The following is an 18,210-nucleotide window of genomic DNA, read 5'->3' on the forward strand; positions in this document are numbered from 1 at the left end:
CTGTAAAATAAGGATCAAGTCAAATGTAACCTTAATTTGTCTGGCAATTGAGTTCATTTATTAGTATGACTATTTAGGAAGGACTCTTTCAGCCTTAATGCAAGGTGTCGTTATTTTAGGCCATTTGGATAATAGATGTAACAGCTGCAGGGACACCAGACAGGCCTGTTTTGTCATTCACGGCCATAACCAACATTTGTCATTTGACTGACAGGGTTTCCCAAAGTGCTCTTGTCTTTATTGTAGGTATCAGGACACAATCCATTTCACTGCTCCTAACAGGAACACCAGGGGGTGAATACACTGTGCAATTCAGTCCATCAGTTTCTGTCAGTGCTGAAATCATCAGTTTATTCATCGATTAGTCGATAAAAAGAAAATTACAATCCAACAACTTTTCCAAATTGATAAATTGGTAGTATTTTTTTCAGCAAAAAATGCCAAATGTGATTTTTTTTTCTTAAGACCATTAAAAGTTGAATATATTTACAGGCAACTTGTGATGGGTATTTGCAGCCAAAACGGCAGTTTGTGAAAAAGTCATGAAATTGAATCTATTTATTCCTGTAGAGCTGCAATGATTAATCAATCATTAATCCACTAACATAATAGTCGGTGATTAATTTGATAACTGACTAATCGTTCTGTGTCATTTTATGAAGAGGAAATGTCAAAATTCTCTGTATTCAGCTTTATAAACGTGAATATTTTCTGGTTTCTGGTTTCTAGACGTCTCCTTGGGCTTTAGAAAACACTGTTCAACATTTTATGAGATTACATGGACCATACAACTAATTGATTAATCAAGGAAATAATCTTGCAGACCCTAGATTTGTGTACATGGACACAAATTTTCCACTTTAAAACCAGGAAAGACAAACGTAATATAAAGAGCAACAAAGCTGACTTTCACAGACGGGTTGGTTCTGATGTGAGACCGATAGTGTTCTATAAGTAACACAACTGATTAATCAGTAGGCCAGTTATCTGACATTTGGAGGTAGTCAGCATCTGTCGATGTCTGTGCTCATGATGCCCCTGCACAAAAGAAATTAAGGCAGATACATCTGCAGGCAGCCTTGTCTGTGTGGCTGCTGTGGGCCGATAATAATGCAGCTGAATTAAGTTGCCTCTGATGTACTGTACCCTGCTCTACATTACCAGTTATGTTTTCTGAAATCTACAGAACGTATTTGTCTATTTCATTAATTGATAAAATTCCACCTTAAACATGTTTCTGGCTAAGATAGCCATGTATATTGGATTGTAATGTGCATGGCATAATGAAATTATACATGACTTTTCTTTGTTTTGCATTATATATCTGTCATCTGCTGCTAACCATGAAGTTTTGGTGCCTAATTATAACCTAACTGCAATATTTATTTCAGCTAAGTTGGATGTGCAATGAGAACAATGGTAAAAAATACACTAGTTTTAAAGTCATGCTGAATGTCATGAAAAAAAAAAAGAGGAGAATTCACATCCATGTACACAAATCTACATGGGGCGCAGATCCTGGGGGACAGAGGGGATGAGTCCCTGCCATTTTCTAAAAGACATGTAGTTGCCTGAATAAATAATTTCAAAATAAATTATGTATTTGAAAACATATACTTAACAGAAGCCAACTGCACTTTTAAAATGACTGACAGAGGAACGCAACCCCCTCTCTATCCAAATAAGCAGTATGAGTCACATAAGTCACTTTCCTGTCTTTAGGTGAAAACAAGGCAATACACAAAGTGTATGTCTATGGCAAACACTTCATGACAGGCTAGTTAATGATGTTTCTGAGTAAATGACATGTGCCGATTCTGCCTGTAGATGGAAGTGAATCAGAAAAGAGTTTTAGTGATGGTGTAACCTAAGCTTTTACTGCGAAAAAATACAACCCTGTTATAAAACGCCTGCTTTTAGAACAGTTTGGTTTAACAGTCTGTCCAATTTTAAGACCACCAGGCACAGAAGGTACTTTAACATTAACAATTCACACAAATTGAGCTGATCTACCCTCTAATAATAACTTGGGATTCAAGTCCAGGGATGAATTTCACCACTGTCCCCCCTGAAGTTGTAAAGAGATCTGTGCCCTTGTTTTTGACTATTTCACAAACTGCCATGACACTGCGTTGGTATTTTTGACTTTTCTTAAACAACTCAATGATTAATTGAAAGAACAATCATCAATGAAAATAATTGTTAATTGCACCTCTCGTTAGTAGTCTGGACATACAGCAAAGGCGCTGCTGGCTGAACCAACTCAGAAACAAATAAAAATAATGCAAAATAAACAAAAACATAAAAAACTGGAGCTTCAACACAGATCTGCTTACAATAGTGACCAGTGTAAAGGCTTTGAATTAGGGATGCACAATATTATTGACACGTCATTGGAATTGGCAAATGAAGGCTTGAAATGCCGATATTTCTACAGGTAAGACTGTATTTATGTGCATGTGACAGGAGTGTCTGTAGTGTGGAGGTTTGTTCAAGAGCTCAGCATCAGTCATGTGAGGAAGGGCCAATCACATTCCTGATCATTACAATAAATAAAAAAAAAAACCCGCTGTCAGCCATAGCTTGCTTATTTTGCTTATCTTCCAGTGCGACATCATGATAAGTGTAGGCAGAATAATATGTTAATTCTGGACAGGAGGCACTTTATGACCTCTGACATTAGGTGGGGAAATTATGTGCAAATATTGGCTCTGGCAATCAGACAAAATTACTTTGAAAAAAAACTGCCATCGTCATCCTGATTATTATAAAAAATTGCAAAGAACAAAGAGAAAAAACCTGCCAGCAGCAGTTTTCTTCATTTGCCCAATGAATGTGTCAATTGTGAAAAGCACTGTATTTTATTTAGAAAATCATAGCACTTTATGTTGAAAACCTTGGTATTTTACTTTGAAAATCATTGTGCTTCCATGTCTGCATCTGCCAGTGGGCCTCATGATAAGAGTAGGCAGGATAATGTGTTAATTCTCTACAGAATACACTTGATTAGGTTGGAAAAATATGTGCAGATATCTGCAATCGGACAAAATTAGTCGGAAAAAAATTGCATATCGGATATCAGCAATAGTCCAATATCGTGCATCCCTACTTTAAATCCAGCAGTGGACCCACACCATTAACAGTGATATTTGTTAGTGCAGAAAAGACAACAGACAGATGTGTGTGTGTGTGTTTAATCAAATCCAGACTGTGCATTAGTAAGACAAATAAAAACCTTAAAAACCACTCCTCTACTATAGTAAAACTGAATGTTTCATTGTGTTCTTGTGGGATTTTACACACATGAGAGGCATGGTCAAAAACTGGTGGCACGTTAACAGTAAACAGTAGAAATAATTACATCAAGAACAGAGACTTTGAATGGATTCAGTTTGCCTCCACGGTTGCAAACAGGGCCTGACGAAAGGAATGGACATTTAAAGCAAGTGAATCTCACAGTGAGAACAGAAACAGATCAGAAATCATCCTTCAAGCTTCACTGAGTCCAATATGTTTCTAGCCTCTTTGTACTCCTCTGATTCGCTCAATTCCTCTACTGTTTCCTGAAAAGACACAAACAAACACACACACACGGTTTGGTTTTATTGCCATTTTAGAACAAATACTGCCATCTCCTACACACAAAGATGAAGAATCAAGGCTAGCTACTTAACAAATTCACAACTCTCCTCAACTTTTTGTGTCACTTTCTGTATAAAAAAAACATTTGAACAAAACTGTTTGGATGTTGCTTCATTGTCTTCATGAAACTTAATGCTTGGGAACATATTCACTCTGTAGCACATTATATGGATCTATATTTAGCAGTTAAGGGTCAGAAGGAGGGATAACATGACTGTATGGCGTCCATGTCCTTCAATCAAGTGTGTTTGAGTTCCTGTGGTGGTCACCGCGGTGACAGGGCTGCTAATGAACTGTGATGAGCGTGTGCATATGCACATGTCTCTCTGAAGGAAGGAAGACAGGAGGATGAGTGAAAGGGAAGGGGACATGTTGCTAATTCCAGGTTAGCTCCCTCTGCCTACCATCCAGCTCTCATGTGAGTGACTCACAGCACCAGCTGCCTGACTGTTGCTCTGCATTAATTGAGATGACCCTGAGACATGCATGCTTATGTTTGCTTCTCACTATATCAACTTAAGTCCTGCGGGGATTAGCACACACTGTGAATGTGCGGATAGACCCAAATATGTTTAATTGGTGTAACATGTCATTCTCAAGCATATTAAAATGTTCAGCTCTACAAAATAACATAAAAGCTTTTTTTCCCTCATGTTTGTTGTGGTATGTGGCTGAGAAGAAAGTATCTGTTTTATTTTATTCAGCTTTGGAATACGTCCTACTTATGCTACTACACCATAGACTAAAGATGGACAATGCATTTCCTCTTCCTTGTGCAAAAATGAAGCCAAAATATCTAGAGATGCACCGACAACAATTTTCTAAGAACTATCATTGACTGAATGCACACCAATATTTATAATTTTTCTTTAATGTAAAGTTAAATTGGATGTTCATAATAAAACTGACAATTAAATAACTTTAAATTTTTGTCCAAAAGGACTCCAAGTTACAGCCAGGCTTCATTATATGATTATATAAAGGTAATAAAGGTAATAAAGGTAATGTATCAGAAGTAGCATGATCTTGTGAGATCTTGTAAGGAATGTGATTTCAAGAGTTGAATTCATTTCCATTATATTTTGTTAAACTATTGGAAATGTGTGCAAACTGGAAAGTTCCAACATTTGTGCAATACCTCGGAAAATCCTTGGCAGTGAATGTCGCAATGGCCTTCGTTATTCACTTCGCCTTTTCCGATGAGGGTGGCAGCTTTCTCATTGCTTCCTAGTTTGTTCTCTGGTCGGTAGCGCCACTAGTAGCCGCATCAACAACAGCCTGCCGTCTTCTCATGTTTGTTGTGTTGCCAAAGTATTTTATTTTAGCATGACACAGCTTACATATAACGTGGCTCTTGTCCAGTTCGCTTCTGCCGTCGACATTGTAGAAGCCGAAGTGTTTCCACACGTCTGCTTTTAAATTAGAAGGAGCTGTTCGGACCTCACAGTGAGGTGGCTGGCGGTCAGCCATGTTTGTTTTCCTCTGTGCGCGTGTTGGCGTGTCCGCTCCAGGTGCGCATCCCAAAGTGTCCCAGAGATGACGCATACCGCGCTTCTTAGTTCCACATTATTTAGAACCTTCTGTTCTGTCGTCCACGTCCGAATCGCGATGCATCTAAGAATCGGAAATTTTTCCCCACCCCTAATGCAGATGTTAACAAATTAGAGGCTGACATAACGCAACAGTTTGTCATAGCAAAGCTTTGTAATGAGAAAAACAGAAACAGAAATTAAATGAATCTGGCTGAGAAAGTGTTTGAGGAGACGCCTCAACAAGAAAGGCACCAATCGACTGACCAGGGACCAGAATCGGCCAGTTTTCAGCGTGACTAACCCTGACTAACCCTGGTGACCGGACAGTCAACGTCATATATCCGATTCTGTGCCCGTCATTGTCACACACATGTTCTGCATGATGGTCACGTCATGCACGCAGCAGACAAACTGACCGTGATGTCACATCCTTCACAGCTACACACACTCGGACACATGCATGCATGAAGTTGGTGTCAGCAACAGATTCCTGAGTAGAATAAAATTGAAGACAGACAGTCTACAACAAGACAAAACAGCTGACAATGTCACAAAACAGCCGGAAACTTTGCAGCTCTTCTTGCAGAGAGACAGTTAAAATCTCACCTCCTGTTCTGGCTGAAGAATAAACAACCTGTGTTGATGTGAAGGAGGTGAGATTTTAATTATCAGTCTGTGAACAGTAGTTTGCTGCTGGCTAACATTAGCCTGAAGAGCTAGAAGGTTTACCTTTGTTCGGCAACACCGTCAACTGCTCAGGTTTTCTGTCTCCTTGTAGATGGTCTGTCTTCTCTATATTCTGTTCTTGGGATCCATTGCTAATGCCAACTTCATGCAACATGTATCTGAGTGTGTGGCTGTCACCAGCGCTGTATCAGCTGTGATGTTACTGTCTGTGGCGCTGCATGCATGATTTGACCAACACGTGAGATACGTGATGCTGACCAGTTCCAGTCTCTAGCCAGTCGATCGGTGTGTCCCTTAAAATATCCCTGATATGAGTGCTGGTGACATCATCTAGAGCCAGAGTGCAGTTGTGATCAGCGTTGGAGCCATGCTTTCAGAGCTCAGAGCTGACATGAAACCCCCTTTTTATAGTATCAAATAACTGATTAAAAACAAACTACTACTAACGACAGAAGCAATCTTTAGGAAAAATTTAACTGAAGTGTACTTTGATGTTTTAGTTTGACCGCTGTTCTATCTACTAAAATGGAGGGGGTAGGGTTTATGATATGTACTACAGCGAGCCACCACGGGGCAATCAAGATGTTTTGGCTTCATTTTTGGAGAATTGTCATGTTGTCCTTTGTGTACAGTTGGGCTGTAACGGTAACACATGACTGCAACACTGTGGTCATGTGATGCCTACCACGGGGTTGAGCTCATTACCGTCATCACTACAATTTTTTTTGTTGGGTCAACTTCATATTATTCCATTATGCAATGCATTTGAGATCAATCTTTTTTTCCCCCAACAACACCAAACCCATTCAGCTTCATTATATTTAAATGATGCCATAAAGTCTCTAATATCTGTTTTTTATTCATAGAAAAGATACCATTCTGGGTAATTGAGAGAAGGATTTTTGTGATTTTGAAGAAGTAATTACTTTCCCTTTTGGTTGGTTTTGGTCAGTTGGTTGTTGTCCAAAACCAAAATATTCATCTCCACATGAATTATAATGTTGCTCTCTTTCTGCTTGGAGAAAGGCAATTGTTTGCCAACTCGTAAGCTGTAAAATCTTTAAAAGACTGTACTCTATCAGGACTATGCTTGTCAGCTTGTTTTAATATTTTGTGCCCCCTACTGGCCAAAGCAGAATGAATGCATATTTATTTTAGAAATGCATTTTACCCTTAAATTCTCCCATTTCCAGAATCAAGACATAAACAGCTGGTCTCAAGCCGTGCACTTTAACTCTCATGCTATAAACGTTTGCCTAAATTTCCACAGTCACCACCATCTTTTCTAAATGTGAACATGGTCCTCCTTTAGCATAACCCAATGTACTTTTCTATTTCGTTAATTAAAATCCATCTAAAACAGCAGGTTAGTGGCAAAGATAACCATGTATATTAGATTGTAAAGTGCATGGAATAATGGAATTATACGTGACTTGTCTTTGTTTTGATATCTGCATTATGTATCAGCCATATGCCACATCAGCCATTGGCTGATCTGCTCTCTGAATATCGGCACTGGCCACTGAAAAAAACCCATACGGGTCAATCACTAGTTGTGACCACCATCTGAATACTTTTAAAAAGGGACAGTGCAAACACGAAAAACAATACATATTGTAGGAAAAACTTTTTTCCTAGTAGAAAAGAAAGTAGTTCTGGTAGATGTTACTGTGAAAGAAAGTAGTTCCTACATGAAACTGCTCACAAAAAGGTCAGTGTATTATCTTGAGTGACTGGGTCATGTTTTTTGTAAGAAGACACTGGTTTTGAATTTTTCAAATGTATTTTGAAATACAAACCAAGTGCCATTTACTCCCATTACGTTGGAGAAAAGGCAGACACCCGTACAGCCGATATCTCCAAAACTCTGCATTTCACACCAAAGAAATCTAGATGTGTAAATAGAACTACAGGCCAGACGGAAAACATGTATTCTTGATTTGGGTGTGAATTGTCCCTAACTGGTCAAATGTTGAGCAATGCTCACTTGCTGATACTTAGGCCTATGAGCTTAGTTCAGCTTATGAAAAAGAACAAAAGGGACTAAAAGGTACACTGTTTGATTGCAGGTAGCAGCCCATTTTGTGTAATCACAAGCTGAGGTTTAGACTAATTTAATGGAAAATAGTTGTTTTTGTCACCATGTGTCTGTAATATCCCACAAATACAATTACACCATGTAGCTTTTCAACCAGGCCATGAATTAGTCACAGTAGTAGTAACAGAATAAAATGGATCGAGAGTTTCATCAATACAGTTCTGTCCTGTTGTGAGATGAAAACGGTTTTTTACACTTTCACTTAGCAATGACTCTGAGTGCTACTCACTAATAACTGAAGCAGATCCGCGTGTGCCATGGCCAGACGGCGGCGGCAGTCTGGGATCATCATTCTGGACTCCTGCAACACCTCCATCTGAAACCACACAGAGACCACATCAGTGCCATTGCTACCTTTATTAATTGGACTCACCCCACCACTGTTCCTGTTATCTTTTTTCATTACCAAAAAAAAACAACACAGTATCGAACATGTATTTTCCAGGTATAGAACATTAATTTAAACAGCCAGATACAGGCATATTCATTCGCTGCATTTGGCTGTAGCCCTGCTCCTCGCAGTAACATGCAGGGTGTCCCACACACACTCTGCTGTGGTTAACATCTCCCAACAAGCCGGCGGTATGAAAAATGTTATTGAGTTATCGATCGGGTAGGGAGTTGGGCAGCAGGGGACCACCTCGATCTGACTGCACACCTGGATAAATGAAGAAACCCTGAGCCGAGGGCACTGTGATCAGGCGTAAAGAGGTATTACTACGCCTGGAGTGAAACTGTGTTAAAGCCTGGGGAACTTTCACAGCCGCGGCTAATGTGGAATTCCCCCAGCTGGCACCCTAAAGAGCAGAGAAGAGTTGGCTAACGCTGTCAGACACACTCACTCATGACAGATGCTTCCTCACCTAGCCCTCTGTCGAGCTGGAAAGTCAAAACATGGACGCCGTTACACACATGTACATTTCACGGCTGTGCACACCAACAGGCGCTCAGATGAATTCATACACAGGCACGGCTGGCAGACTAACTGACACGCTGAGAGACGGCAGACAACTAGTCGAGTTGGTTGCCATCTAGATGTGACAAGGTGAGGCAGACTAAGCAAAGGAGTGTTGAAACAGAGAAAAGTCATGGTGCCCTCCCAGTGCGGTGGAATGATCCCATCAGTGCTGGATAAGGATGACACTTACAGCGTATTGATTCCATTAAAATAAAAACCTCTAATCCATCCTGCCTCAGACCTCTCATCTCCAACCATAATCCATCTGGCCTCCCAATCTCCCCATTTAACACCAGCCAAGCCTGCTGCTCAGCCTGAGCCGCTGCTCTATGAATGAACAAACAAAACAAAACACACACAGAATTTTAATGTTACCAGTAAACATAATCAGAAGCCGTGCCTGCTCTGCAGTTCCTCCCTGCCCGGAACATGTACAAGCGAAATCCAAATTAACTGGGACCCAGTAGCACTCTTGGCTGGAGGACATGTAGAGCAGTACTGGTGGACCACGGCACACATATTTTGCTTTTGTCCATTAAAGTTGCAGCAATTAATCGATCAAGAGAAAATACTACTAAATACTATTGAACACATGATGTAAACCTAATGGATCACCAATATTCTTACAATTCATCCTGAGGGGAAAATGAATGTGTGTAAAAATGTCATGTGAATCTTTCAGTAGTTTACACTGTGGTTAAGAGCTTCAGTTAAATAAATGTAGCCCAGTGTTGAGACGTTTCATTCAAAACCATAAATATGAAACTTATGGTGGCACTGAAGGCAAACTGTGGGCTTCATCCTCTGGTGACTATGAATTTCTTTACAAAATTTCATTGTAATCCATCAAATGGTTGAGATATTTTGTGATGGATCGACAGACATTAGCCGTGTTTACATCATAATGTATCATATATTTTAACTGAATTTCGAGTAAATCTGTGAAACAAAACGCAGATGAATGTTTGTTTCATCCACTATTACGTGATTCTTAGGAGTTCGAGATTTATAGACGCCGCCAATTTTCCAGTCAGAAAACCACTGTGCCATTGCAGAAGAAGAGGGTGAAACAAACCGACATAATTAAAAGAGCACAAGCTGAACATCGGATAGTGAAAACAAAGTTGAAAACACAACAGAAAATAGGACATTTCTGTCTGTTTCATATATTTATGTGAAGAAGGATACATCAGATCTGACTGGATCATAGATGTATGATCAACTGATCGGTCATATGAGTTACGTCACAACTTATTCTTAAATTAAAAAAAATAAATAAAATTAAAAAAAAGACAACACGACAACAACAAACAAAACGCATCAACCCTTTTTTGAAAAAACAAAACAAACAAAGATTTAAATGGACATAAAAACTTTTTTCAAAATTGAGGATGTTTTTTTCTTTTACTAAACCAATACTACAAAATGTGCATTAAAAATACATTGATGGGTACAACAGTATTGTCATCCCTAGAGCTATGCCACTAGCATGGCAAAAAAAGCACATGAAATGGGATCATTACTCTCAGAAAACAGACACTGATTAATGCCTTGTATTTAACATTCTTCTTAATCTCACCTTTTTGGCACAAATCCCTGTGTAATGATCTGTACCCGCGTATCTGTCTGTGTTAATCAAAATGTTTCAGATGCTCTCAAGAAATAAAGCAAGCTAGAAATGTGTGTCATACAGATTTCAAAGGCCTATATTTCTTTCTCTAATGCACAGACCAATGATGGAGAGCTGTAGGCACAGTGGCAGAGAATGGAGGGGAGGTTAGGGACATTAAATTACCAGCATGTGTCAGTAATTATCAAACTCCTCTAAAGTAACATGATATAATTACATCTGCATCAAGCAAATTACAAAATCACTAATGATTCTCCTCTCAAAACCTAATTCTTCATTATCATTGTGGACTGACCTCATTACATGAATGAGGGGCTACTCAAATCATCAAGATAGGAATGACTTCCTAACTATGGGAGAGCGAAACCTCTTCACTTCGTGGCTGAAATCACATAGATAATGCAGAGATTTTCAAATTAGGACCTATAATTGTTGTACAGTATCCCAGAGGTCAAACTTAAGACCCACATACCTGTTTCTTGATGACATAATCATCTCCTGCCTCTGCTTTCATGCGCTCAATCTTTTCCTCCTGCTGCTTTGCCTCAGTTTTGTATGCAATCTCCTCTTTGGCCAGCCTGCAGACAACAAGGACAGGAAAAGAGGAAAAGACAGGTCACAGTTAGAGGCAGTGACACAGTGTTGTTCCATCAAACACCAAACATAAATGCACAGCCTCCCAGACAGATAATGTAGGCCGAAGCATGAAAAGGCGGGCTGTGATGGTCACCTTTTGCAGACAAGGCCATCTATCCTCATTCTCTCCAACGTGTCTCTGACTGAGGGGACACAGTGAGATCATCTCCCGCAGGATGGCAAGATACACACCTCAATAACAACCAGCGAACACATCATTCCTTCTCAATGCTGCTACACACACTACTGCCATCCAAGTGGAGATCAGCCTCAAATCATACTTATACACAAAATTACACTCAACATATACAGTATATTTTCATCTAAAGCAACTTAGGGACATTTTAAAACATGCAAGTACATCCTACCCTGACTATCTGAGAAAAATGTTTCCAATAAATTCTTAATATGAAGCTTATCTGCTTTATTTCTGGAACAATCCTTCACTTTTACACTAAAATATTATTAAAAGGCAGCTGCTTGATAGCTGCTTTACTTGAGCACTCAGCATAATGAACACAAAATAAGTCTTTGTAAACAACACACTGTGATAGGCTAACAGAAGGCCACGACTAAACTGACAAAATGTTTACTTTTATGCCATTTCTTAAATATTAAATATACAATCTAAATTCTCTGATTTCAGTTTCTTAAATGTGAATAGTTTTTGGTTTCTTTACTCCTCTGTGACGGCAAACTGAATATCTTTGGGTTGTGAGCAAAACAAGACATTTGAAGACATCATCTTGGGCTTTGGAAAACACTGATCAATATTTTTCACCATTTTCTGACAAGCTATAGGCACACAACTATTGATTGAGAAAATAAAGGGCAGATTAATCAACTATGGAAATAATCGTTAGTTGCAGCCCTATTTACAAGTGTGGAATAATATCATGTTCTAACTTTAACTTGTATTGTATCTCAGTTTCTTCCGGGCTGAGAAAACATGCAGCACCCAGACAAGTGAAAAACCTTTTGCTGTCCTTCTTAAGAGTATCATGTCCTCCAGCACACACCTTATGCTTATCTGACTCCTATCCACCTCTATCGCCTCCAACACACACACACACACACACACACACACACACACACACACACACACTACTAGTCCTTTTTAGAGATTAATTGATCATCAATTTAGTCCATAATTTGGACCAAGTCAGGTGGTAAATGGGCCTCTTTTCCTTGATTGTTAGTGAAAATGGGCTTGAGTACATTGATAAATTTTGATTATTTATCAATTACGGGCCAAATGGAACTAAATCTATTAAACAGATTCTGACCCTGATTGGCATAATGGAGTTTGAAAATATCGCGATTGATAATGATTCCCAACTAATAGTCTTTTTCCGGCTGTGCCTGCATGTCGGAATGACAACACAAATTTAATTTTTCATAAAATCAGCTGTGTGTGCGTAAGTGAGTGATCCTTCATTAATCAGTCACATTACTGGAGACCCTTCCCTCCATGTTGCACGGCTCCTTGCTTAGCCAAGGAAGCCAACAGCACTCTGTCATATTTTACATCAATTACCACTCATTCTAATACGGTTCCATCAAGAAGCTTTTAAACAGGCACTGTATGCAATAGCGGCTCCTGCCTTCCACTCTCGTGCTTGATGTAGAGTGAGTGATGTCACCTGTTTAGAGTCAAAGAAGGTGGCGAAGAGAGGAAAAGATGGAGGAAGGAAGGCTGGAATAATTTGAATAAAACTGAAGGACAGTCTAATAACAAAATGTCCATTCCTCCCCTTCCAGTCCTGATGTTAATTTCTTATTTCTCCCAGACTTGGAGCGCTGTGTGAATGAGGGGTGGGGTCGTGGCTGGTTTTAAATAGACCTGCCACCTCAGGCTTAATGGAAAAGGCAGCTCTCTGGAAAATAGAAAAAAAGGGAATTAGAGCCAGCCGACACACACATTCGGCCGCCTCCTCTAGCACTGTATTTTTGAGCCGCGATGTAGTCTGTGCTGGGACCGGAATGACAAAGGCAAATTACTGTTGTCATTTTATTAAGGGCATCCGCCTCGCTAGGGCAGAAAAGGCACTGACTGGAATGTGCAAAAGCCACTGGAAATAGGCCCGGCTAAAAGAGCAGGCAGGTTTCCTCTAAACTCCAATATATAAAAAGGGAGGAGGGAGCGAGGAGGGAGCGAGGAGGGCAAGAGGAGAGAAAGAGGAGAGACAGAAGAGAAAGAGACTGAATGGGAGGGACACGAGATTATGAAGAGACAAAAAGCAATGACAGTCTGTACATTTAAACCTAACAGCTTGATTATAGGGATAGTTCAGAATAATTGAAGTGGAGTTGTATGAGGTACTAATCAATACACGCTCCCAGTTTGGAGAAGCAGAGAGGAGAACCAGCACAGAAGTCAAGTGATGTACTGCTGTGGGCAGGTATTTTAGAAAATGCTATATCCAAAATATTTTCACCACTTAACTTTGCTGTCAGACAGCCTTTTTCGCTCTCTCAAACCAACCAAACACAATGGACGTAATCTGCCATTTTAAATCACAGATCACATGAGTTGCTGGCCAACTGCTGCCTCAATCTGTTAGTTTGTTTGTGCAGGAATTCTGCAGGAGCAAAAGACATGGCAACACTGTGCTGTAATAGGCAATGACAAGTCCTAAACTGTGGTTGATCAGTTGTTTATAACTGTAAATTGTCTATCAATGTAAAGCTAAGCCTCTTACCCTGAACACAAAACAACACTCTGGTGTTTGAGTTCACTGACTGTCTGCCAGACTCCATTAACATTTTGCTTAATTTAACCATTATAAACATCTACTTATTTCTAAAAGATTGTTAATGATTTCTTAGGACTCATAAACCAACACTAACTCATTTGGCGAACATTCAGCATCAATGTGAACTTTAATTAATGTGAAACTGGCCTTTCTTCCTTAATCTCTAATGGCATATTATGGTCATTTTATGATTTAGTACAGTAAATATATTACAGATTTCTCCTTTAATTGTTGATGTCAAGGTAGTGCTTTTGGCCTAGAGAGGGTGAGATTTACTGTAATGTCTCCTTTCTTACATTCATATAATATATTCAACCTCAAAAACATCAGTACAGTTGGGACAGCAGTGGTTGATGAAGTACATCTATTGTACTATGTGTACTGTGACATTATCCTCTATGTGAAATCCAGCCACCGTCATTACCACCTCAGGGAGCCTGTTAGTAATCTGACCCTCATCAAAACACAATCGATAGCACATTACACTATCACCATTGACAGGAGGGAATTAGAGGCCTGCCTGATCGACGAGACTCTCAGTCCATCACGCAGACTACTATACGGAGCCCATTACCCCACCACACCTCAGAATATCTGTTGCGTTTTCTATTCCAGCATGGTAAATCTGGCCACTGTACAAATTTAGAAATGGATGCCAACTCTATTAATAGGCTATCTTAAATTGGATGATGGGCTTGTGAGGACATACGTCAGAAAGGCTTTGTTTTGCCCCATATCAAATCTGTCTAGATTTCATGCACAAGAAAAAGCAAATTATGAAAAACATACAGGTTTAGACTTTCTATTCTTTATTATTTCAGACTGTACAAGTCCATTTTATGAGACAAAGAATTAGCAAATTCCTCAGCCACATCCATCACAAGCTGGAAAACTACAAACAGTTAAGTTGCAAAGTGAAGAGCGGGACATAAAATTGCTTAAAATAGTGAACATGAGGCTCTGACAAACATCTCAAACATCTTGTGGATGCACACTGATAACTTATTCTGTGGTTGAGTCATGGCTGATCTGTTTTCCCACATGCCAAAATTTCTTTAGAAAAAAATAGACTAAAGTAGGTGATTTGTAAAAACATCAATATATTGTAAAATACAGCCTATTAAAAATGTTACTTATTAGCTAATCATTTGATTCCTTTCAGTGAATCAGATGTTTCCAATCAGATGCTGCATCATATCTACAGCAGAAGCAAACAGTCAATTAGTTTGACAGGATAAATCTGTAATATTCTGTAACCAATGTAATTTTTAACTAAGAAATGCCATAAGAACACTGGTTCCAACTTTTCAAACTTTAGCATCAGAGACCAGCTAAACACTGACGTTAGTTCCGTGACTATCGTAATGACAGGCCAAACTTGAACTTTGCCTTTTGTCTGTACAGCCACAAGTAGGCTGCAACTCCAACTCCAACAGAAAGATTCATCTTTCTCCAGTTGATGGCTTCAGTTTCAGGAGTCACATTCTCCCAGTTAAACTTTAATCCAAATCACATCAATAATTTAAAATGATCAGTTTTATTGCTTTGAACCATGACATTCGTATTTATATAAAGTAGCTTGTGAAATAATAATGTGGGTCAAATCTAGTAGCTATGGCTGGTATTTCAACGTGTCAGATACATAATTAGTCCACATTTAGGTATTAGCAGATGTCCAATATTAAAGGACTTGGACTGGGATCTGGTACAAAAAACAGTAGTTGCCTTTCTTTGCTTAATGACATTGTTCAGCAGTTCAATAAAACAGTCATATGTTAATCTGACCTTTGCAATACTTTGACCATCTGAGGCTGTAGCCTTGAATATTTTGGATTCTTAATATGTGCTCCTCCATGTGTAAAAGAGGTGAAACTTAAGTTAGAGTATTTATTAGAGGACTACTGTATTCCATTACATTAACTGATTGGTGTCTTTTCAGTCAGTGAGCAAGTTTACCAATGGCACAAATTCCCTCACATCCCTTTAAACCCTATAAATCTAAAAGGGTGAACTGCCTACTTTTGTACATTTGTTTGTTTGTTTTTTAAGGTAAAATGTGTCACAACACACCATGGCAAATGAAACACTGTGGTGCTACAGATATGCTCCAGCCTACAAATCATATTTTCCTGACAAAAAAACACATTTTTTGTACAGACCTCAGCAAAAATCACATCATCATGTTTATATTTTTGGTGCTCTGGTGCAGATGCAATCATCTAGCTCGAAGAAGAAACTCTTCCTGGATGTAGTAATAATAACATATATTTTTAAGTGGGATAAGATTATCCATAACAGAACACAATATACAACTTTACAGATGTTCTTATGATATGCTTAGTTAGGACTGGGCTATTTATGAATATTACATTGTATTGTGATACGAGATTAGATATTGTGATAGATTTGGGATATTGTTATATCACAAGCGTTGCCTTTTCCTGGTTTTAAAGGCTGCATTACAGTAAAGTGATGTCATTTTGAGAGCCCACCAGAATGTTCTAGCTATTTTATTATTTGCCTTTATCCACTTAGTCATTATATCCATGTTACTGATGATAAACGATTAAAAAAAATCTCACTGTTAATATTTTGTCAAGGCACCAATAGTTAATGGTCATACTGTTGCAATATCAATATCAAGGAATTTGGTCAAAAATGTGATATTTGATTTTGTCTATATCGCCCAGTGTTAATACAACTATTCTAACATATTTTTTTTTATCACCATAGCCACTTTCATCTTTTAGACTACACAACATATCATCAGTCACAACCTACATGGACAATAATTATCGATCTGGACCGATATGAAATTTCACTGTTGTGATATGTTTTTCAGCTTTTCTATCTCACCTGGGCCTGTGCTTAGTAACAGTAAACTTACCCAATTAATGACCTGCTAGCTAGGCCACAATAGTAGCAGTACATGAAGGAGACTTTATAGAAACATGACAGTGCAGGTATTTTCTACATCACAAATGTCCTCCATCAGTTCGGACAAGACGGGGGAAAGTCTTGATATATGGAAATAAAAACAACTAAACGGTACTGTTTTAAAAACAGCAGTGTAACGGCAGTCTATCTTACTTTAGCCACGATAATAAAGACAGTTTCCAGTGTGGACGTCTCTGCGGCTAGCCGTGGTTATAATTTTTCAATAGCTTAAGCTAAATAAGTGTGAAATCATAATGAAAAAAAAAACGTTTGGGACCTTCGTTGCGAGTGACCTCAGCATACATAACAGTTTTAGAAACAATGCAGCAGGCGTAACCTCACAGACGAGCCAAAGAGACGTCTTTCTAACAGTCAACTAGCTAACAGCTAGCAATGAGCATCAGTCGACCAACGTTAGCAAGTCACACAAAACACATTACCGTAGGCGATCTTTTCGTGCACAATGCACTTGTATCACCACAGCAGCATTGTTAGCTTGGTGAGAAAATAGTATAAAAGAAAACAGCCATTGCAAGCCATTTATTCACTGACTACAGGCCGCGTGGAAACGCCGGAGTAAAGTTAAATCCTTTCCGAAATATAATCTTTCAACTGCGGTGTGGTTCAGCGCAGTCCGTCTGTCCGCCCGGCTAAGCTAGTTAGCTCGTTAGCTTTAGCTTAACGAGCTATTCCAGGTAGCTTGCTAGACATGCTAACTCCAATTTTATTTAACGGAAACCAGAAGCCAACCTTACCTCTTAACGATCCCAGTTTTGATCTTAATTTGCCGTATTCTTGGATCTGCCATGGCTGTAGATTGTAGTTTTACTGAGTAGTAACGTGCTGTGGCTAACTGTTATCAGTGTGCAGGGGGAAGTCAGTCCTGACAAGCAGCTCACAGATAAATCGATCTGTCGGAGAGGATGATTATCGAGTCCTTGGATCACAATGACAGGTCCAGTAGAATAAACACTTTGGAGAGTAAGCTCTGGCACTTAAAGCTACATTTAATCAGATTTGCCCTACAACAACTTTTAAAGAGATGACTGTGAAACTATGAAACTACGTCGGCCTCATTCACTCAAGTTATGTGTTATCATCAAGCACCGAAGTTAGAACTTCTCTTCTACAGTGAGCGGTGGAATGTAATTAAGTACATTTACTCAAGTACTATACTGTACAGTTTGGACGTATTTTGTACTTTACTTGAGTATTTCTTTCTTTATTTTCTTCTGCTTTTTTTTAAATTCTACTCCACTACATTTCAGTGGAAACACTGTACTTTTTACTTCAATACATTTATTTAACAACTTCAGTTAGGCTACTTTGCAGAT

The 18,210-nt window shown here is 39.0% G+C and overlaps 1 protein-coding gene across 1 annotated transcript; it reads right to left on the reverse strand.

Moving 5' to 3' along the window:
* Window positions 1-3,180: 3,180 nt before the first annotated feature.
* On the reverse strand, window positions 3,181-17,790 carry tbca (tubulin cofactor a). Its single transcript, XM_084746281.1, has 4 exons — window positions 17,632-17,790; window positions 11,020-11,125; window positions 8,189-8,275; window positions 3,181-3,563 (listed from the first exon to the last, which is right to left on the reverse strand). Exons 1-4 carry the CDS (start codon window positions 17,682-17,684, stop codon window positions 3,483-3,485), a joined length of 327 nt encoding a protein of 108 aa, XP_084602407.1. The 5' UTR covers window positions 17,685-17,790; the 3' UTR covers window positions 3,181-3,482.
* Window positions 17,791-18,210: the final 420 nt, after the last annotated feature.

Source organism: Lutjanus erythropterus, chromosome 20 (genome assembly GCF_056507025.1).
Source record: "Lutjanus erythropterus isolate fLutEry1 chromosome 20, fLutEry1.hap2, whole genome shotgun sequence".
NCBI lineage: Eukaryota > Metazoa > Chordata > Actinopteri > Lutjaniformes > Lutjanidae > Lutjanus > Lutjanus erythropterus.

Coding starts and splice junctions, on each gene's coding strand:
- tbca (XM_084746281.1), bottom strand. CDS start 17,684: ATGGCAGATCCAAGAATACGGCAAATTAAGATCAAAACTGGGATCGTT. Junction 11,126..17,631: donor AAAACTGGGATCGTTAAGAG/GTAAGGTTGGCT, acceptor TGTTGTCTGCAG/GCTGGCCAAAGAGGAGATTG. Junction 3,564..8,188: donor CGGATCTGCTTCAGTTATTA/GTGAGTAGCACT, acceptor GTGTCTTTTCAG/GAAACAGTAGAGGAATTGAG.